Raw genomic sequence first — 22,888 nt, 5'->3', positions numbered from 1 at the left:
GATTTGAGCTGCCCAAGAGACCTGACAGACACAGGTAAAGCATTTCACCTCTGAGTTGTATAACATTCCAAGTTTTTTCTACTTGACTTTCAACTCTGTGTGAAGCCAGCTGCCCTCAAAGAAAAGGGAAACTCCTTGCAAGTTAGAGACACTCACCTTTGAAGCTAACAAAACGCTCAGAGTATTGAGTTCCATCATGTTGCGGAAGTCTTGGGCAGTCATATCTTCTATCTTGTCAGCCTGACCTGTTAGCAGGAGGATATGGAACACCAAAGTCCACAAACTAACTAATCGTGAAGTGAAGAAGACCTTCCTTGGGAAAGTGTTAGTGTGGGAGATGTTTGGTGCCGAGAAGGGAGTCCTAAGACCAGTGGTGGGATTATACAATTGAATAACTGGTTCGCAGAGGACTCCAGCTCGGTAGGAGAGCTGAGGAGAGCCGGATCCCTCTGCTTCACACACACACACACCCACACCCCAGCACTGCCCGGCTCAGCTCTCCTCCCTGCCCTGGGCTCTGAGGCGCTAAAAGCCCCCGTCACTCCCTGGCCGTTTCCGCACTCGCCTTTTGTTGCACACTACTTGCTCCAAGTAACGCAGGGTCCAGCGGCACTCCCCCCTGCCGGAGCGGCGACAACGCAGCCGCCCCGATTTTGCTGCCCACGCGACCCCTCAGCACGCATCATTTCTGCCCCTGTTCAGAATGGCGCCTTTTGCAAAACCCCGCACAGAGCGCAGGCAGTGGGGAGCATGACTGCGCACTCAGAAACACCCGCGGTTAACGAAGCCCGGTAAGCCTCGCTTTTCTTTTCAAAGTGGGGAAATGGACCCTCTCCCATGGGATGGGGAGTGAGGGGGCTTTTAACAGCTGGTTCATCCAAAATGGCCTGAACTAACTGAATCCCATGACTGCCTAAGACCTTCATGCAAATATGTTATAAGATAAGGGCACTATTATTTCTTCACTTCCTTTGTAAACAGCCACCTGTGAAGCTGTAGTCCCGTCTACTGAATCCACAAAAAAACCCCTCACAACCCTTATATGCCAATAAAAGGCTTTTGTTGTTGTTACTCACACCCTATTGTCTGATATTATCTTACCAGCATTGTTCACCAAGCAGTCCAGGCACCCGTAACGTTCCAGAGTGGCCGAAATCAACCTCTGCAGGAACAGGAATGAAAAGAGTTCTAAGTTGGGACAATATTAACTACGGTCAAGAGCCTTGAAGTTCCAGGCCTACAAGGCCCTGCCACCATCACAACTGCCCTGGTTGCCACCTGTTCCGAGAGTTGAGAGCAGGATAGAGGGGGCTGGGTAGGAAAGGAACCACAAGGAAGAGAGGAAAAGAGAAACCAAAGAAGAGGGTGCATAAATGGGATAAGGGACAAGTTCGGATTTGGCTTGGGGAGAGGGTGCTCTGGTCCTTTCTTGATGAAGATTGCTCAACTATGAACAGCTTCCTGTTGGAATAGAGCAATGTATTTTACACCAAGAAGAAGATCCAGTGAGGGACAGCAAGATCTATCTAGACAGGATTGTAGGGGGTTCACCTTCTTTCTAAAAAGGCTTCTCTTTGTCTAGGACCATACCAACCCTGGGCTCTCCCTGGATGTCATACCCCCTACCCCCTACCCCCTACCGTACCACACAGCTGTGACCCTGCCCTGTCTCACATCAGCCATGGGAAATGCATACTATGACAATGAGGCCTAGAAGCTTAAAGTTCACTGAAGTTAAGTGGAACGACAAGCTGGAACTTAAGGAGAGGAGGGAGATATGACTTTGTGGGTGACCAATTCTTGCTTAGTTTAGAAGAGCATTATTCAAGACGAAAGGCCCAGAAGGACAGTGTCACCACCATTTAGACAATGGAGAATTAGAATATGGAGAATAATTTTACTAATGGTAACAATGACGCTGAAGAAAAATCCGCAGGGAAGCACCAGTCCCCACCCAGTTGTAGCCTACCTTAATGTCTGCCTCCTTGCGGACATCACAGACCTCGTAGTAAGCGTCCCCTGGACACCCTGAAGCTTTCTCTTGCAGCTCTCTCTGAATTGCTTTCCCCTTTTTCGCTGCAAAGTGGAAGAACAGCAAAGTTGCTAGCCAAACAAGCCTTCTAACCCTGCCTTTTCTGGGCGGCTTTTGGCTTATCCCTCCATCATCCTCTCTAGCTGTGCCCAAGCTCTAAATACACAAACGTTTCCACTTACACAAGGGATTTGCTAAATGCATCGAAAACCATTCCTCTCCCTCTTGCATATATTCTCCATTTGGAGAAAGGCAACCTAAAAGGGCTGCAACAGAACCCAATACATTCTGGTTTCAGTGGGGAAACAAATTCCTTGTGGAGGCAACTCCCATCGGCAGTTGCCCACTGGAAAAGGGGAAGTGGACGAAACAGATGACCGATGAGTATTCAGAACACATACAGCCAAAAAAGGTCTGATGATGCTTGTTTCTATCATGTGCTTCTTTTTCTTGATGTATTTGCAAAGCTCTACACAAGGATAAATTTAACTTAAGTGCTCTGCCAGTATCCTCTCTCTTTGTGGGTCTTGAAGAGGCAGATTGGAAATGCCATTCTGTGTTCTCATTCCAATTTACACCTGTCTGACACCTCTAGCCTAAACTTCAGTATACCTCCCATTTCCATTGTACTTGCTAACCTGAGATACAGCAAAAGGGGATGTAATGAGCTGGATACTGGGAGCATTTCACTCCTGGGTCAAGTTTTGCATGTGTGACCTATCCGTCCTGAGGGCAAATGAGAGTTCTGGTTGTTACCTTGAAGGCCATCAAAGGGTTGGGCCCCTTCCGCACAGGCAAGATAATGCGTTTCCAAACCACTTTCACAACTGTTTGCAAGTGGATTTTGCCATTCCGCACAGCTTCAAAGAGCACTGAAAGCAGTTTGAAAGTGCATTATTCTGCATGTGCGAAATGAGCCTTGGTGCCAGAGTCGTTGAAGGACTACTTCCTCCCTTATTGTCTACCCCTCCCTCAAGATCCTCTTCTGAAGTCCTGCCTCCCTTTCTCAGCAAGTGTGAAGTGTTTCTTTCCCCTGTGGACCTCTCTAGGCCCAAACATTTCTTTTAATTTAGGTTTTTCATTAAGGAGTTGTGGGAGAAATTGTATGCTAGCCAGAGGCGTATCTAGGGAAAATGTAGTCTGAGGTTTTCCATGACTACCCCCCATGTAGGCAGCCACCCTCCCCAACCACGACCAAACAACATTATTTGGCACCAGGTCCTCAGGGAAGGAGGGGGGGTTTCAACCACCATGGGATGAAATGGCTGCAGTCTTAGGATATTTGACCCCATATGACCCCCTGGGTGGTACACCCCTGATGTTAGCTAAAGCAGAGCCCATCTTTGTTTGGTCAGCTTACAAATGGACTGTAGCCTAAATGAATTTTTAATTTTGATGAGCCTCTCACGCCATACCTGTTCACCAAACAGCAAGAATAACAGAAGCACGGGGGCAAAAGGTGACCAGAGAGGTTTTTGTTATACATAAGTTTACTGGATTGCACTAAAACAATTTGAACATCCATAATGGAGGGGAAGAGGGACAGTTAATGGCTTTTCCTGATATTCATTTAGCCTATAATTTGACTTGGTGTTGGATGGGTCAGCCTTGGAACTCTGTATATAAGCATGAAGTATAATATGCTTTCATAAATTCATTCATAATTAAAAAAGAGATTGGAGTGACACTCAGACTGTTTGAATGCAATAAGACTTCCTTTTTGTCCACTCTGATGTTTTTTGATGTCTTTGCCCTCCAGTTGGTGAGCCCAGAAGGGACTGAATATTGTTGTCTGTCTTCCCTTGGAGGACTAAAACTTTTCAAATTGCTTTTACTGTTGAGTTCTGACACTTATTGTGTGAAAATAATTGTAGGTTGTCATTGTTTAATTGGGGGGTTAGTTCTGTTGAACCATTTTCAGGCTGCTTTGTAATATTCTTAATGTGAACTATGTAATGCTGCCTCAGGAAGGATCTCAGTAGAGGGAACGTATCCATATATTTTAAACAAACCAGAGCGGCGCAGGTTCTAAACTCACCTTCGGATGATTTTGAACAGAAGACCACTTTGGCTCCCTGGCGAACTGGAGGACGAGGAGAAAAAGGAACACAAGACAGAACTCAATGGTTTGATTCACTCACCAAGATGTTCATCACGAGATTCCTTCCTTTCCTCCCTGTTGGGTCTTCAATTTTTAAAAACTACCCAGGCACAAGTTGAGGGGAAACTATTTCTTTTCAGTCTCGGGAAGGGCCACTTTTTGCAAGCCGATCTTCTCCCCCCAACTGTCCCTGATGGTGAAAGCAGTCAGGCCCCCATCCCCACAGAGTCTTCCACGAAGATAGTTTCACAGAGCGGGAAGCTGCCATGGTCTGCAGCAGGAGAAGACCTGAGTCCAGGAGCACCTTAAAGTCCAGCAAGATTTCCAGGAAAAAGCATCAAGGACTTTGACTCTCAAATGCTTCCACCCTGAAAATCATGTTGGTCTTTCTGGTGCTACTGGACTCAGATCTTGCTTCCCCCAAACCCTGGTTCTTGTATATGTGACACAATGCATTTCCTCATTATTTCATCCACTGACTTCTTTCAATAACGCAGACCAACAACTTGCTCCAGGACTAAGCCTGGAGTCTAGAAAGGGATGCTCTTTCTTCTACTGGCCTGCGAAGTCACACCTGCCCTGAATTTCTTAGAAGATCTTGGGGGCGCAAAGGAAACTTCATTGTGGTTTAATTAGAAAAAAGTATGCAAAGTCATCACTGCAATTAAGCTGAGTTTGTTATTATATACGGATAATTTTTATTGATGTTGAATGTTCATTTTTTCAAAGTGTGTCACACAGAACTCTACATTTTAAATGGCTTTTTCTCTAAAGTAGAATTAATTCTATCTAACAGGACCTTTCTCTAAGGTGCCACCAGTCACGATCACCACCTTGCCTGGGTAACGCAGCTGTGCTGCCATGTCCGCTGTTTGCCTCTGTATCTCTTAATAAATAAAATCCATGTAGAGTACATCTACTCTAAGGGAAAAAACCAAGCCTTCCGTACATCACCCAGGTGGCCATCCCCCCAAATAACCCCCATACCCAAGGGACAACCTCTTCTGCCCATGCTCATGGGCAATGCCTCAGCAGTGGTAGGAGGACAAGTCCACCATGGAAGCTTGCTGAGTGACCTTGTGGCCGGTCATACCCCCCTGGCCACCGGCGGGAAATGGGGCCAAGGTTAACAGAACCAGGTTCAGAAAGTCCTGGGAATTTCGGATGGGGTAAAATGCCGCAAAACCCACCTTCCAAAGCATCTGTTTTCTTTCGGGGAACTGAGCTGTGTCATTTCATCTGAAGATGAACTGTAATTCCAAAGGGTCCCCAGGTCCCACCTAGAGATTGGCATCTCTATCCCCTGCCTCCTACCATTGGCTGACAGTCCCAGTATCAAAAAATGTGTATTCTGGCAGACTGGTCTTGAAGAGTATGACAACAGGTTAAAATTCAGCAGGTTCAGACAAAGGGAGGGAGACAGGAGAGAGTTATAATTTCCTATTACTTTTAATAATAGGAAGAGTCTCGTGGCACAACGGCGAAATAAAAATCTCTGTCCTCAAGACCTTATGCTGGAAGATAGTATTACCTCAGTCCTTGTTGTGATTTCTGGACAAACGTGCCTCTGAGGATATTAAAAAGCATCCTTCCCTCTCACCCAGTTTCTCTCCACCCCACATTAGAGGACCAAAACTTCCTAGTCTTCCTGGCAGGCTTGGTCCTGGCACCTGTTACCAGCAATTCCCCTCTCCTCCATCCCCAGTTTTTTTCCATCCTTACCAAATTCTCTCACGATGGCCAGACCAATGCCAGAGGTGCCACCGGTCACGATCGCCACCTTGCCCGGGTAACGCAGCTGTTTCGCCATGTCCGCTGTTCGCCTCTGTATCTCTTAATGAATACAATCCATGGAGAACTTTGGCTATATAGACTCTTGGGTGGAGCAATGCAACTGCTTAATTGTTGTGTTGGGAGGAGGTTTTGAGGCTACCTTGCTAAGAGTATGTTGTGGAGTAAGAAAATTGTTTGTTTCAGAACTGGAAGAAGAAGGACGGGAGGAAGCTTTTTAGAAGCACCTATATTCACTGCAAGTGATGGGTTCGTTGCCAAAACCCCTAAAGTGAAGGAGTGGTAGGCAAGAGATAAAAAGACAGCAAGTCCTATGTATTGTCGAAGACTTTCATGGCCGGAATCACTGGGGTGCTGTGTGGTTTCCGGGCTGTATGGCCGAGTTCTAGCAGCATTCTCTCCTGACGTTTCGCCTGCATCTGTGGCTGGCATCTTCAGAGGATCTGATGGTAGGAATGGAAAGCAAGTGGAGTATATATACTGTGAGGTCAAAAGGTGAGGCTATCTGAATAGAGTAGCCTGGCATGTGAGTCACAGAGAAGTCTGTAGCATGGGAGTAACAATGAAGATAGCAAGGTAAATAGGCGAATGGATCTGAATAGAAGTATCCTGGTCTTTGTTTCCTTTGAGTGCTACAGTCTATAGTTGTCCTGTGTTTGTGTGGAGCTGATCAGTCACTGTCTTGATTCTAGAGTTTTTCAACACTGGCAGCCAAATTCTGTTCATTTTCATGGTTTCTTCCTTCCTGTTGAAATTAGATCCTGTTGAAATTAGATCCTCTGAAATGCCAGCCACAGATGCAGATGCAGACGAAACATCAGGAGAGAATGCTGCTAGAACACGGCCATACAGCCCGGAAACCACACAGCACCACAGCAAGTCCTGTTGGATTCCCCATTCATGGCCTTGCTGCTGAAGATATTTCTTCTAATACAAGAGGGGTGGGTGGGCTGGTGGGCCCTCCCATTCCCTCTTTGCCTCTCCTGCCCATTCACTGTTTACTAAAATCTCTCCCGCAATAAGATGCTTGCTCTAAAATCTCTCCTGCAATAAGATGCTTGCTCTCATACCATCACTTTAAATTCAATTACCTTTCTTCTCCTCTGGGCCCTCCCTACTAGACTTTGTATAAGAATGTGGTCTTCTGTACTTTGAAACTCCTTGAACAGTTTTTTTGGAAACACTGTGGCTGGGCCAAATTCTGCAAGGAAAAGGCTAAATTGAAGTCCAGAAGGTCCTTAGAAACCAAGAAGATTCTCCAGGTATAAGCTTATAAAGGTCCCTTCATCAGGTATGTTGGAATGGAGATCTCTGAGTGCTTATATTTCAACCTGTCGGGCCCCGGAATGTTGTCCATCCAATCCATTCATCACTGGCTCTGCACGGTGAAAATATATAGCAGGAGCAATTGGGAGAACAGAGTGCAGCCCAGGGAGGTACTTGGTGATTGGTACATTTTATATCACAGCAGGGATAGCAGAATTCTTCCTGGACAGAGACAGCAGATCAACATGGAACCTGCTGGTGAGGGTGGAAAGAGGTATCACAGATGTGTGCGTGTAAACTGACATCTAGTCACGGCCAACTTATGTAAACCCCAGTGGGGATTTCAAGGCAAGGAACTAACCAAGATGGAATGACGATCAGGCCAGCCTCCCAAACCCCATACTTTGGAAAATTGACGAGATCCGTGGTGGCGAACCTTTGGCACTCCAGATGTTATGGACTACAATTCTCATCAGCCCCAGCCAATTGGCCATGCTGGCAGGGGCTGATGGGAATTGTAGTCCATAACATCTGGAGTGCCAAAGGTTCACCATTGCTGGACTAGATGGTGAAAGGTCCTCTTGGAAAACCATGTTCTGGAATATTGCGGGTGGGGCTTCAAAAATGGCTGATCATTCCTTCAAAAAGTATTTAAAACAATTTGATATCATTGGGCTCCAGGAAACTTGGTGTGTGAAATCCGACTTAATCGAACTGTTGGGTTTCAGAAAACTTATCTCCCCAACAACCAAAAACAATTCATACGGTCGGGCTAGCGGCGGTTTAATTACATTCATGTCAGAGGAAGTTCAGGGGATGAATAGCCTTGTATTGTATTGTTTTTATGCTTGGAACTGTCTAGAGTTGAGAGAGAACTGATCTTATACTTTCTTTTTCTTTATTTTTCATAAAATCTTAAAAGCTCAGCTGTTTTACAGTGTCTGGATAAAGCACCCAGGTTTCGGAACACTAATGGAAAGGCACCCGGCTTTGGGTAACCTTTTCACACCCGTCCTCTTAGCTCTTGCCCCCTCCCATCCTTGAGAAGCCCTATTGCTTGCTGGAGGAGTCTTGTGAGTTCCCACTTGCACCTGAGCCAGGCTCAGAATCCACCTGGGCCTTCTTCCCAAAGCCAACCTCAGCTCCACCACTGACCACAAGGTTGAAACCAGTGCAGAAAGTTCCATCAGCGGCAAGATACAGGGCAGCCAGAGCCACTTCTTCTGGGGTCCCAAAACGTCCCAGTAGCTATAAAAGTTCAAGAGAAGAGGGATAAATGTTCACTTCTATGCTCAGCTCATGTGAGATAAAATCATGAGGTCTCAGATGCTGAATCTGTGTGGGGCAGGATTTCCTAGCAGTAGAGTTCAGAATATCTGAGGGCAGAATTCTAACATTCAGTGTTTGTATTCTCAGCCCTTCTTATTGTTACCATCTTAGATGCAGTAGAAGTACAGCTGCCAATTGCAGCATGGGAGATCTAGAGGAAGTGCTTGGGGAGGGCAAGTTTGGGGAGGGAGAGAGAGCTCAGTGGGGATGCTTCTGCTATAGAAGATATGGAGGACCAAGAACCCCCCCCCCTTCTGTAGACACTCTAGGGCTTCCATTTTCTCTTGAGCAGCTGGTCTGTGTAGCAAGGAGAACATCAAGTCCCACCATCAGGATGGCCACCTTAGGTCAAACCATTTATCAACAGCAGCACCATTCCTGTGTCCCCACAACACACTTGCCTGATAACTTTTGAATTCCTGGATACTGGCCTCTGGATTCGGTGTCTCATTTACAAGTCTTTCAGTCAAAGGAGTGTTGATAATACCTGGTGAGATGCTAAAATTCAAAATGTTTGGGAATTTTAAAAAAGGTCAGGTAACCATGGAAGATAATGGTTTTTACTAGATCCTTGAAGAAATATGATTGGAAAATAAACAATGTCCTTCTCGAACAGGTCAATCGTCTTAAATACCTTGGCCTTCTTTTTTCACACAATCTTTCATGGATCCCCCATAAAAAAGCAATACTTACCCAGTCATCATCTAGCACTTCTGGAATCCTCTGTTTTTTCTATAGCAGAGGGCACTCTTTTATTCCACAATCTTTAATGCGAAGATTGAATCCCAATTACTTTATGGGGCTCAACTCTAGATACAGGCTGTCAACCATTCACTCAATTCTCTCCAATCCATATTTTTCCATAAAAGTATGGGATTACCTAACTGTGTCCCCTACGCAGCCCTATGTTTGGAACTTGGGCAAAATTCCTTGGAACTTAAAGCCTGGCTTAGAGCCTTTAGATTTTGGATGCGTCTTCACTATCTTCCATCTGAACATTCCCTTGTTTCCTTAATACTCCCAGACACACAGGCTAACCCCTGGTTTTCTCTGATTGAAAATAAAATTGTATCTATTGGATTGTCTCTTGAATCGCTCTACTCTCTTTCCTGCTCAGAAGCGTACAAACTACTCAAAGACCGACTCTTAGATTGGGAATTTGCAGAACTATATCTAGCAGCTAAAAGAACTTGCTCTCCCACACAATTTTTCATCCCATTCGAGCAGGGTTGTATGGCCCACTACTTATATTTTCTAACTAACCCCTGCTCAAGGAGAGCCTTCCCAATTGCTAGATTCAATGTCATGCCATCTGCCTTACTACATGGCAGGTTTAATAACCTGGAAAAATCTAAAAGGTTATGTACTGCAATTCTAATGTAGTTGAAACATTGGCTCACCAGCTATTACATTGCACTAGATTTGCCAAAAATTAGATCTAAATATGTCAATTTACATCCTCTCTTCCAATCTGAGTGAACAGGTTTGATTAGATTATTTCTCTTGTTCAATAGATTCTGTTTTTTGTTATGGAAATAATTCAGAGCCAGTAACAATATGTATTTATCTGAGGTCATCCTTTTTGCCTTTAAAATTTTTTACGTTTGCTGCGTTTTGTTGCTTTTGTTCTATTTATGCCAATAAAGGCTTTGCTTGGCTTTGCATGAAAGACGACAAACTATTCCCCCAAATGAATTAGTCCGGAGAAGAGTCTTCCTTCTTCCAAGAAATGTATCCGTTTCCATGATGACCTTACAATTTAACACACTATATAGATTTGTCACCCTACACTCTTAATGACTCATTTCTCTATACAAGAATAACAAGACATGCAATGCAGCCTCTGCAATCTCAATTTTTTGGGGAAGTAACAAATAATTCATTTCTGGCACAAGAAAAAGCAATAGTCAAACTTTTATCAGTTTTTTTAAAAAATAATAATGATGATTGCTTCCTCCCCAGCCCCAACCTGGGTTTTACAGGAATGGTTATTTCTGCCGTTCTTTTGTTTTAACAGCCGCTGCCCCATTCAGAGGGCTTCCAAGCAGCCCACAGAGGCAGGCAGCAAATTCCAGAAGCTTCCGGGCCAGCTGCAAGCCCTCCGTAGCTCAAAATGGACTTATGGCACCCAAAATGGCGGCCGAGGGCTACGCAACAGGTGATCTCTTTGAATGCCAGCTGCGTCTTATCATTGGTTATCTGACTCCATCTATAAACTTTTTATTTCTTTCAGCAAAAAACCTTACCTATAAAGTAAACCCCACTCATGCCAAGGAAGTTTGTTGGGTGACATTGACTCAGTCGCATCCTCTCAGCCTCAGTTCTGGCAGGACCTCAAAGGAACACCAGGGGCATGAAGTGGAGGCAAGCAATGGCAAAACACCTCCAGAAATCTCTTCCCTAGAAAACCCTAAATCCATCAATCAGCTGTGACTTGACCGCCAACAATAGCAACTAAAAGTTCCTGGCGTGGGGTATGGAGGACCTGCCTTCCTTCCCTGAAATTGTCCATCCAAGGACCATGTAGATCAAGAGTTCTGTATGGATAATAATCTCTCTTACCAGTTGACTCGGACCCCGTATTTGCTCTCATCTATGGCCAGAGTTTTGGTCATTGCAATAACTGCACCCTGCAAGGGAAACACACAACAAGCGTGATTGCCAACTGACCGTAAATGGCTTGGTCTCCATTCATGCCGTTGAGTACAGTCTGATATGCATAAAGAGAAATAGGGTTTTTTGAATAATATGGACATTAATAATGCCTACAATCAGGGGAGCTATTAAGCTTCCTCTTAAGAGGCTGGTTATTTTCCTCCAGGCCTCTTGGAAACCCAGCTGAGGACAGCCGAGAAGATATAGGCCCCTTCTGCACATGCAGAATAATGCATTTTCAAACCACTTTCACAACTGTTTGCAAGTGGATTTTGCTATTCCGCACAGCTTCAAAGAGCACTGAAAGCAGTTTGAAAGTGCATTATTCTGCATGTGCGGAATGAGACATGGAGTCAGATCTTCTGATCCATCAACACTTGACTGTCAGCCCCTGAGTGATCACTATCCCCGTGAGACTTGTTTGTAATGTGCAGTGGAACTGAGAAGACCCTGCAGTGGGAGGGCAAGAGGTCAGCTAGAGAGGGCTAAAGTTAGTGACCTTCCATTATTTTGTGTCACCTGTTGTTTGGCCATGGATCCTCTCATGTCTAATACCCAGCTTCTTCTTCCTATCTTTCCTAGCTAGCAAGGTAGCAGCCTGCTATCTTTTCCTCTTTCCTATCCTAAATAGAGTTCCTAATTTAGCTTTTACCCCTTTAATCAGTGTCTAAGCTGCTTCTCCGTGCAGTAAATTATAGTTTTCATTGTACCTGCTGTTATTTTGATAGTTTGGAACTTTTCACAACTTCATCTGCTATTCAAAATACTATTAAAGGCACAAGGGTAGATACCTAAAAAAAACTTAGCAACCATTTTGTCCCTGGGTCAGCATTACCTTGCTTGAGGAATATGTCACACTATGCTTCATCCCAATCATACCAGCAATACTGGCCATGTTGATAATGTTTCCTTTCGTTTCCCGTAAGTAGGGCAGTGCATACTGTACACAAAACACAAAGAGAAACAATGTGCCTGATCTCAAAACAGAAATTGTTGAAGCTGACATGTGCTGGTGTCAAACAATTATGTTAACACAGCTAGCTTAGAATTCCCAATTGGCAGAGACCCTTTAAAACACAGCAAGTAGAAATTCTTGCAGCTGTAAGGTCCCAAGCAGGTCCTCAGCTGTTGAGCCATAGACCTAGCACATCATTTTGATTTGGGGTGCAGAGAAGACACAGGTAAAGCATTGCACCGCTGAGTCATACAACATTCCAACGTTGTATAACACTGACTTTCAACTCTGGCTGAACCCAGCTGCCCACACGGGAAAGGGAAACTCCTTGCAACTTAGAAACACTCACCTTTGATGCTAACAAAATGCTCAGAGTGTTGAGTTCCATGACGTTGTGGAAGCCTTGGGCAGTCACATCGTCTATCTTGTCAAGTCTAACTGTTTGCAAGAGGACATAAAAGAGAAGTGTATTTCATTGAGGACCAGCTACAAAGAGCAAAAGATCCCATCACGACACCTTGGCACAGCAAAGTCCAAAAACTAATTGTGAAGAAGACCTTCCTTGGGAAAGTGTTAATGTGGGAAATTTTTTGGCTTCAGAGAAGGGAGTCCTAAGTGCTTCATACAAATATGTTATAAGATAACATTTCTTTACTTCTTTTGTAAACAGTCACCTGTAAACCTGTAGTTCCTAGAACTGATGGTTGGACAAGTTCATCCGTCTTCTGAATAGACAAGAAATACCCTCACAACCCTTATATTCCCCCCAAAAAGGCTTTTGATGTTGTTACTCACACCCAACTGTCTGGAAGCCTCTTACCATCGCCAACATTGTTCACCAAGCAGTCCAGGCACCCGTAACGTTCCAGAGTAGCTGAAATCAACCTCTGCAGGAACAGGGATGAAAAGAGTCCTCAGTTGGTACAATATTAACAACAGTCACGAGCCTTGGAGTTCCAGACCTACAAGGCCCTGCCACCATCACAACTGTCCTGGTTGCCACCAGTTCCAAGAGTTGAAAGCAAGACTGAGAAGTTGGGTAGGAAGGGAGCCCCAAGGAAGAGAGGAGGAGAGACCCCACAAGAGGCTGCATACATGGGGTGAGGGGTAAGTTTGCGATGTATTTTGCACCAAGAAGATCCAGTGAGGGGACAGCAGCACGCATTAGGTCCTTGCGTTTCTCCAGATGTTCAGGGACCATACCTATCAGTTTCTGTCAGTATGGCCAATTGGCCATGCTGGTAGGGGCTGATGGGAATTGTAGTTCCTGAACATCTGGAGAGCCGCAGGTTCCCTACCCCTGGTCTAGCTAGACAGGATTGTAGGGGGATCACCTTCTTTCTAAAGAGGCTTCTCCTCCAGGAGAATACCAACCTAAAATGGTGCCCTGGGCTCACCCTGGATGCTGCACCCAATACCCCCTACCACGCCCTACATTTATGACCCAGTCCTGCCTCACACCAGCGATGGGAATGGCATATTATGACAGTGAGGACTAGAAGCTTAAGGTTCACAGGGAAGTTAAGTGGAACTACATGCAAGAACTTGAGGAGAGGAGGGAGACATGACTTTGTGGTTGACAAACTCCTGCTTAGTTTATGAAAGCAGAGCATTATTCAAGACGAAAGGCACTGAAGAACAGTGTCACCTCCATTTAGACACTTGAGAATTAGAATGTGGAGGATAATTTTACTCATGGTAACAGTGACGCTGAAGAAGAACCCCCAGGGAAGTACGAGTCCCCACCCAGTTGTAGCCTACCTTAATGTCTGCCTCCTTGCGGACATCACAGACCTCGAAGTAAGCGTCCCCCGGGTACCCAGAATCTTGCAGCTCTCTCTGAATTGCTTGTCCCACTTTCGCTGTGGAAGAACAGCGCAGTTGTGATGTGATTTGGCAAGTGCCCGTAACACAATCCAGCAATGGAGGGGTTAGTGTTATTTATTATTTTATTTATTTATTGAATTTCTAAACTGCCCTCCCCCTAGGTGCTCAGGGAGGTGGACAACAGTAACAAAAACAGCTTAAAAGCATAACATAAAACAACTAATTAGCAATGATAATACCAGGAACCATGTAGCATCTGATGGCGTTTCATCCCTTCTTCCTCCCCACCTTTATGCCCACGGGAGGCCAGATGAAATGTGTTTAACCAGGCTGATCAAATGCCTGGCGGAACCCGTCTTACAGGCCCTTAAGAAACTCTGCAAGTCCCACAATCCCCTGATCTCCCTTGGGCGCCTGTTCCACCAGATGGGGGCCAGCTCTGTAAAAGCCCTGGCCCTTGTAGAGGCCAGCCTGATAGCTTTAGGGCCAGGGATCACCAAGAGGTCCTCCTCCGATGGACGGAGGGGGCCTGTTGTGTATGGTAATGAGTTCATCATCATTTGAATTCTATTGCAGGAGCCACAGGTAAGGTAATCTGATTTTTGCATTACTGAAAAGCAGGGCGGCCACACGCGATCTGGCATGAAAGCATTGGCGCACACTGCCTTTTGTGGCGGCGCCTTTCGAACAGGAAACAGGGAAGGTTACCAGAAGGCACTGTGGCATGGCGCTTCCCTCCCGCGCCGTCGCGATTGCCTTCTGGGGCGCTTCCTCACGGGAGCGCCACGAAGTCATGTGGTTTTGCGTCGCGATGCGCAAGGTACGTGACTGTTCTGGGGCGCCCCTGAAAGGAAGTGCCCCAGAAGGTAGTGCGGCAGCCAGCATCACGCCAGTGGTTATTACATTGTCTAATCCGGACAATGTCTCCGGCGGGACGCTGGACACATTTGTGCAAAAGCGCGAGTGTCCCGGAAAGTCCGGGACGGGTTGGCCACCGCTTGGCCATAGGCCATCGCCAACATTACAGTATCAAAACACATAGATCAGCCGCATTACTGTAAGCAGAAAGATTTAACAGATAAAAATTCAAAGGTCTTTCCTCAAGACACGCTAGTAGTCAATGCATTTTCAAACCACTTTCACAACTGTTTGTGAGTGGATTTCGCTATTCTGCACAGCTTCAAAGAGCACTGAAAGCAGTTTGAAAGTGCATTATTCTGCGGAATGAGCCAAATATATGGAAACTCAGTCCCTCTCAATTTCTCCCTCCAGTGTATCTAAATTAGAGTCAAACATATCTGGTGCAACTATTGGTTTGACTATTTACTTCCGTGAGTTTTTAGATCGTATCTTTGAGGCTGCCAAAGCAAAGAGGCCAACCCTATAGGATATGTAAGGATCCAAATCTGAAAGGAGAAAGTATATTTTATCTGGATCAGAGTATACCTGGGGCATGGATATAAAGCTGTGAAGGAACTTGGCCCTAGGCTCAGCATACAGAGGGCAGTTCAATACATAATTACTCACTGTTATTAGTTAGTGAGGTCAGAATTCAGTGACCAGGTAATTGACCCTCATTGGTCAGTTAGGTCTTTATTGCGCAAACTCTGCCTTATAAAACGTCTGATAGCCGTATCGCAAATGAAAACACCAACAAGTTGCCAGCCGAACCAACCTTCTAACCCTACATTTTCTGGGTGACTTTTGACTTATCCCTCCGTTTTCCTCTCTACCTGTGCCCAAGCTCTAAATACACAAAAGTTTCTAAATACCCAATGTATTTAGTGATTCCTTTCCCTCCTGCTTCTTTTTAAAAAGTTTCTAAATACACAATGCATTTGCTAAATGCATTGAAAACTATTCCTCTCGCTCCTGCTTCTTTTCTCCATTTGGAGGAAGTCAACCTAAGAGGGCTGCAACAGAACCCAATACATTCTGGTTCCAGTGGGGAAACAAATTCCTTACGGAGGCAACTCCTGTCTACAGTTGCCCACTGGAACAGGGGAAGTGGACCAAATTGATGACCGATAAGTATTCAGAACCCAGAAGGGACTGAACATTGTTGTCTATTTTCCCTAGCAGGAGTGGATTTTTCAAATTGCTTTTACTATGGACTTCTGACACCAATTCTCTGAAAACAATTATAGATTGTAGTTGTTTAACTGGGTTGTAGTTCTGTTTTTTTAATGAACCATTTTCATGGCGCTTTATAATGTGACTTTTGTAAAGCTGCCTCAGGAAGGATCTCAGTAAGAGGTAGCTTATACACATATATTCTGTAGCAAACCAGGAGGCCCTATTGGAGGGGCGCGGGTTCTAGACTCACCTTCGGATGGTTTCGAACAGAAGACCACATTGGCTCCCTGGCGAACTGGAGGAGAAGGAGAAAAAGGGAAACAACACAGAACTCAACGGTTTGACTTACTCACCAAGATGTACATCAAGGTATTCCTGCCTTTCCTCCCAGTTGGGTGTTCAGCTTTTCAAAAAAAAAACCACCCAGTTCTTTCCATTCCTAAATAAATTCTCTCACCATGGCTAGTAGACCAGAATGCCTGAGGGTCCCACCCTAGTCACTTTATCACCACCTTGTCTGCTGTAATGAGGCTAGTTTCGCCATCTCCATTGTTTGTTCTCAGTGTCTCTTAATGAATAAAATCCATACAGAGCTTTCTTTGAATATATAGGTTTCCATGAGCAAAGCAACTGCTTAATTGTAGTGTTGGGAAGAGGGTTTGCTTGCTAAGAGTAGGTTGTGGAGCATGAAAATTGTTTATTTCAGAAAAGGGAAAATAAGGACAGGTTGCACTTTTATAGACATGCTTTTATAGACGCACTTTTATTCACTGCAAATGATGGGTTCGTAGCCAAAAGCCCTGAAGTGAAGGAGTGGTAGGCAGGAGATACAAAGAAAGCAAGTCTCGTTGGATTCCCCATTCATGACCTTGCTGCTGAAAGATATATTGCTTCTAATATAGTTTGTGTGTTTTGACAATCATCCCTGCGTTCCTCCCTCCCCCTGTGCCTCTCCCACCCATTCACTCTTTACTCAAATCACTTCCTCAATAAATTTTTGCCCCCATACCATTTCTTCACATTCAATTTTACCTCTTCTCCCTCCCGGGCCTCAGGAAGAAATCCATACCTCTCACCCCCCTTCCTCTCTCTCCAAGCGGGTACTAGTAGGGGTTTCACAGGACTTCTGAAAATGTGCCAAATGGACATCATGAAGAGGTAACTGACCTAGGGGGAAAAGTTAACCCAAACTGACCCTGAGAGAGGGGTGAGGCCTGGAAGCTGATAAAACTGCTGGGAACAGAGAGGAGAGCTCTTTCTGCTGGGCCACTGCAGGGAGCAGACCTCTTGCCTGGGCTCTGGATAGAGCAGCCATTGTTGGACCATGTGCTGGCCCAGGAATCTGATCCCATCCTCCAGGTAATAGGAACTCTGTGAGAACTGTAACCTTCTAAGTTTAAGAGCCTACCCTCTTGTAACAACTGCTTCGGCATGTTTAGAGAAAGGGACAGCGGAATTGTGATCGTATCTCATTTGTTTTGGAAACCCTTGCTCGATCTGGTGCCGTGCTAAAACAGACTTGCAACCAGTCTGTTTTTAATAAATACTTCTGAACCTTAGATGTGGGGAGGAGTAGGAATAGGAGGGCACCAGGAGTAGGAGTGTGGTCTTCAGTACTTTGCTACTCCTTGGACAGTTGTTTTGGAAACACTGTGGCTGGGCAAGATTCTGCAAGGAAAAAGCTAGATTTAAGTCCAGAAGCTCCTTAGAGAACAAGAAGATTCTCCAGGTATAAGCTTATAAAGGTTCCTTCATCAGGTATGTTGGAGTAGAGCTCTCTATGTCCTAATATCTCTAACGTGCATGCAGGGGCCCTTGGAATTAGCTGTCCTCTCCCAGTCAGTTCCATCACTGGGTCATATAGTGGTGAACATATGTAATATGAGCAATTGGAAATAAATAGGGTGCAGCCCTAGTGATTGGTGATTATCATATTTGCAGATTACATGATTTCTCTATCACAGCAGCAGAATTCCTTCCTGGAAAGAGACATTGTTAAGATGAACATCTAGACACCCTGAGCTGGTGAGGGTGGAAAGAAGAAGATCAGATGAATGGTATAAACTGCAAAAAATGAAAGCAGAATGAATTTCTGTATACACCTGTAGTGTATTTATGGCCAGTAGTAGGGTTTTCTGGGCAAGGGATCTTTAATCTGAGACGGGAATGATGGTTATCTCCAGCCCCATACCACTTCTGCCCCTTTCAGAAGGAGATGGGGGAATCTTGATAGTCCTCAAGATTCTGAGCTCCTCCCCAGCTGCCTCCTCCTCCTTGCTCCTGGGATTGCTTGTGGATTAGACATGTGGAAGCCACCAGGAGGTGCCATAGAGAGAGGAGGGCACCTGCAGGCTTCACAAACCTCCCATGATATTTCCTCTCAACCCCTTCCAAGGTGGGAACTCCCACTGCTATGTGTGGGCAGGTGGCCAGCTTGTGGTCTTCATGGTAGGGGATGCTAGGACCCATTCCGAGTAATTGGGTGGGATGTCTGGGGACATCCTAGTGGGAAATGGGCCCATTAATTAGGGAAAGGGTGCAAACCTCAGGGGCTCCCAGGGATATTTCAAGTTTGGTTCCCAAGCCAGGGTGAGCCTCATTTGTTCAGGATTCCTCCATGCAGTGAGAGCTAGGCTCCTTGGAGAATGTATGGCTACTTTTGAGGGTGGGGTCTCTGGCACCATCTCACTTGAGATCCCATCCCTCGAACAAAACCTCCTGGATCTTGGAGAGGCCCAGTAGTTCTCAACCTGGGGGTCAGGGACCCCTTTGGGGGGTCAAACAATTCCTTTCACAGGTTTCGCCTAAGTGTTCTCTCATCTGTAAAATGAGGTTGTTAGGGTTAGGTCATCCTAACATGTAGAACTTTGTTGAAGTGGTCATGCAAGATTAGGGAAGCTGTTTGAGAACCACTAGGAAATAGCCAGATTCCAACGGGAATTTCCTAAACCAATTCCCTAGATAATTTCAACTGCATGTCCCCTGAGAGTCTGTTCCCATCAATGCATGTAATCTCTTTGATTTTAGGCAGCAGAAACAAATCCTCAGGGTGGTCTCGGAGAATCCTATCTCTCAGAGATGCCCAGAAAGCCCTGATCTAAGCGGGAAGCCCATTATGGTTATACCTCTGGTCCCCCACATCCTAATTCCACATTGTAGCCTGAGAGCCACTAGCTCTTGAATGGTAGGTTGTACAATGCCTGTCATAAGACAAGGAGACTAACAGATGGGCCATGCCTTTGCTTTTTCTTTTCCTTCTTCTTCCTTCTTCTTCTTCTCTTCTCTTCTCTCCTTCTTTCTTTCCTTTCTTCTCCTCTTTTCCCCTTCCTCTTCTTCTTCTTCTTCTTCTTTCTTTCTTTCTCTTCTTCTCTTTCTTTCAGTAAGATTGTGCTTGACTTTCAAACTGCTTTCTGTGCTCTTTTTTTGGAAGTGAAAAGTGGAGTCTGGCAAAATCCATTCTTGCAAATAGTTGTGAAAGTGTAGCTTGAAAATGCATTATTTTGCGTATGCTTAAAGGCCAGCATTAAAGTCTCCAGATCCTTTTCTGTCCTTCTAAACCCACTTCCAATCCCGGAATCACCACTACCCCTGGAAGACTTGTTTCTACTGTGCAAAGGACCTTAGGAAGATCCCAAGAGTGAGGGTCGCCAAGTGGTCAGCTATAAAGGATTAAAGTTAGTGCACCCTGCTGTCCCATTGTGGCACCATGTTTGTCCCAGATCCTCTCAAGTCTCATAACCTCCAGCCTTCCACTGTCTATCTTTCCTATAATCCCAACAATTTGCTGTTTTCTCCATTCAGTTAATTCCAAAAGGTGCGCACATCATCAAAGAAAGATCCTTGAATCCCAGTGAATGGACTGAGCAGAATAAGCACGAACTACATGATAAGTACCATTGTTTTGCACTAACTTGTATATGAATGTATACGTAGTATTGATCACTATAAACAATATTGTTTCACTTTACTTCCTTGTATCGTTGGCAAGTTTTTTTGGGAGAGAGGCTCCCTGTTCTATGTGTATCTTTCCTAGCAAGCAAGGTAACAGTCTGCTATCTTTCCCTCTTTCCTATTGTTAATGTAGTTCCTAATAAACATTTACCTTCTACCCTTTTAATCAGTGTTTTAGATCCTTCTCTGTGCAGTAAATGGTAGTTTTCATTGTACCTGCTATTATTTTGATAGTTTGGAACTTTTCAAAACTTCATCTGCTATTCAAGATACTATTAAAGGCACAAGACTAGAACTGTAAAAAAAATAGCAACCATTTTGTCCGTGGGTCAGCCTTACCTTGCTTATGGAATACAAGATTTTATTCTTCACCCCAAACATACCAGCAATACTGGCCATGTTGATAATGTTTCCTCTCGTTTTCCGTAGGAAGGGCAGCGCATGCTGTACACAGAACACAAAGAGAAATTATGTGCCTGATCTCAGAACAGAAGAAGAAGAAGAAGAAGAAGAAGAAGAAGAAGAAGAAGAAGAAGAAGAAGAAGAAGAAGAAGAAGAAGAAGAAGAAGAAGAAGAAGAAGAAGAAGAAGAAGAAGAAGAAGAAGAAGAAGAGGAGTTTGGATTTATATCCCCCCTTTCTCTCCTGCAGGAGACTCAAAGGGGCTTACAATCTCCTTGCCCTTCCCCCCCTCACAACAAACACCCTGTGAGGTGGGTCGGGCTGAGAAAGCTCCGAGAAGCTGTGACTAGCCCAAGTTCACCCAGCTGGCGTGTGTGGGAGTGCACAGGCCAATCTGAATTCCCCAGATAAGCCTCCACAGCTCAGGCGGCAGAGCTGGGAATCAAGCCCGGTTCCTCCAGATTAGATACACGAGCTCTTAACCTCCTACGCCACTGCTGGAAGGAGGAAACTCAAGAGTCAGAATGGTGTGGAGGTTGGTGATGGACTGGGTCAATTCAATAATGAAACGCAGTGGGGAACTTCAGGCCAGTCATGGTTACTCCCACTCAACCACCACCTGGGGATGTTGTGAACCTGAAGAGAGGAGAATCTTGTGTGTCACCTTAAAAAGGCAGGATAAAACCTGGAGGCTTTCTCACCTACATGATGAGAAAAGGATCAACTGCCCATTTTAGCACTTCAAGTCTCTACTAAAGAAGCAGAACATACTTCTCCAGGCCTGTTGGCAACAGCACATCCAGGGGTTCCAGGTCTGTGAGGTAGGTGGGACTGAGAGAGCTCTGAGAAGCTGTGACTAGCCCAAGGTCACCCAGCTGGCGTGTGTGGGAGTGCACAGGCTAATCTGAATTCCCCAGATAAGCCTCCACAGCTCAGACAGCGGAGCTGGGAATCAAACCCAGTTCCTCCAGATTAGATACACAAGCTCTTAACCTCCTACACCACTGCTGGAGTCAGACTATTATGTTAACACAATTGACTTAGAATTGGCAGAGACCCTTTAAAAAACAGCATGTAGAAATTCTTGCAGCTGAAGATGCCAAGGTGCAAAGCAGGTCCTCAGCTGTTGAGCCTTAGACTTGCACATCATTTTGGTTAGGGCTGCAGAGATTTGACAGACACAAGTAAATCATGGCACCTCTGAGTCGTATAACATTCCCAGTTTTTTCTACTTGACTGTGAACTCTGAGTGAAGCCAGCTGCCCTCCAGGAAAAGGGAAACGTCTTGCAACAAACCCTCACCTTTGATGTCAACAAAATGCTCAGAGTGTTGTATTCCATCATGTTGCGGAAGTCTTGGGCAGTCACATCGTCTATCTTCTCAGTATGACCTGTTAGCAAGAGGATATCAAATGGAAGTGTATTGCACGGAGGCAAAACCCACAAAGAGCAAAAGATCCCATCGCTACACCCTGGAACAGCAACGTCCACAAGCTAACTAATCTTGAAGTGGAGTGAAGAAGACCTTCCTTGGGAAAGTGTTAGTGTGGGAGATTTGTGGCTTCAGAGAAGGGAGCCCTTAGACAAGTGGTGGGATTCTAAAATTCAACAACTGGTTTGCAGAGGACTCCAGCTCGGTGGGAGAGCTGAGGAGAGCCGGGTCCCTCTGCTCCACACACACCCACACAATAGCACTGCCCGGCTCAGCTCTCCTACCTGCCCTGGGCTCTGAGGTGCTAAAAGCCCCCGTCGCTCCCTCTCCTATGGGATGTGGAGCAAAGGGGCTTTTAACAACCGGTTCACCCGAACTGGGATGAACCGGCTGAATCCCACCACTGCCTAAGACCTTCATACAAATATGGTATAAGATAAGGACAATGTCATTTCTTTACTTACTTTGTAAACAGCCACCTGCAAACCTGAAGTTCCTGGAACTGATGCAGAGGTGGGATCCAGCAGGTTCTCACAGGTTCCCAAGAGTAGGTTACTAATTATTTGTGTGTGCCGAGAGGGGGTTACTAATTGGTGATTTTGCCAAGTGATTTTTGCCTTAGTTACACCCCTCCTCCACTCCTCAGCAGTAGCGCGCAGAACTTGAAGCAGTCTAGCAGGAGGTGCACCGGCGTGCGTGGCAGCCTGCGCCTGCGTGCATTCGTTTCCCGTCCAAGGATTGGTGCAGCGGCTGCGTCCTTGCCACAGCCCCACCCAGCAATGCCCCGCCCTGGAATGCCAGCCACGCCCCCATCATGCCCCGCCCAGCTCCATTGGTGCTACGCCACTGTTTGAATCCCACCACCATGGGAACCTGTTACTAAAATTTTTGGATCCCACCACTGAACTGATGGTTCAACTGAACAGACAAGAAACACCCTCACAACCCTTATATGCCAATAAAAGGTTTTTGTTGTTACATACATAAGCCTTTATTGGCATAATCAGAAAGCAAAATGCACACATTGGCAATAAAAACAGATACATACTATTGTTGTTGTTGTTACTCACACC

At 45.4% G+C, this 22,888-nt stretch overlaps 1 protein-coding gene across 1 annotated transcript in view; it reads right to left on the bottom strand.

Moving 5' to 3' along the window:
• Window positions 1–5,943, bottom strand: part of LOC125444283 (17-beta-hydroxysteroid dehydrogenase 14-like) — a 13,718-nt gene extending 7,775 nt beyond the window's left edge. The window contains exon 1 of the mRNA XM_048516710.1: window positions 5,856–5,943. Coding sequence (XP_048372667.1) covers window positions 5,856–5,943 — 88 coding nt within the window. The remainder of the gene's footprint in view (window positions 1–5,855) is intronic.
• Between the last annotated feature and the right edge of the window lie 16,945 nt (window positions 5,944–22,888).

The sequence above is a fragment of the Sphaerodactylus townsendi genome, linkage group LG15, assembly GCF_021028975.2.
Source record: "Sphaerodactylus townsendi isolate TG3544 linkage group LG15, MPM_Stown_v2.3, whole genome shotgun sequence".
Taxonomy (NCBI): domain Eukaryota; kingdom Metazoa; phylum Chordata; class Lepidosauria; order Squamata; family Sphaerodactylidae; genus Sphaerodactylus; species Sphaerodactylus townsendi.
This window is presented reverse-complemented; position numbering and strand designations above follow the sequence as displayed.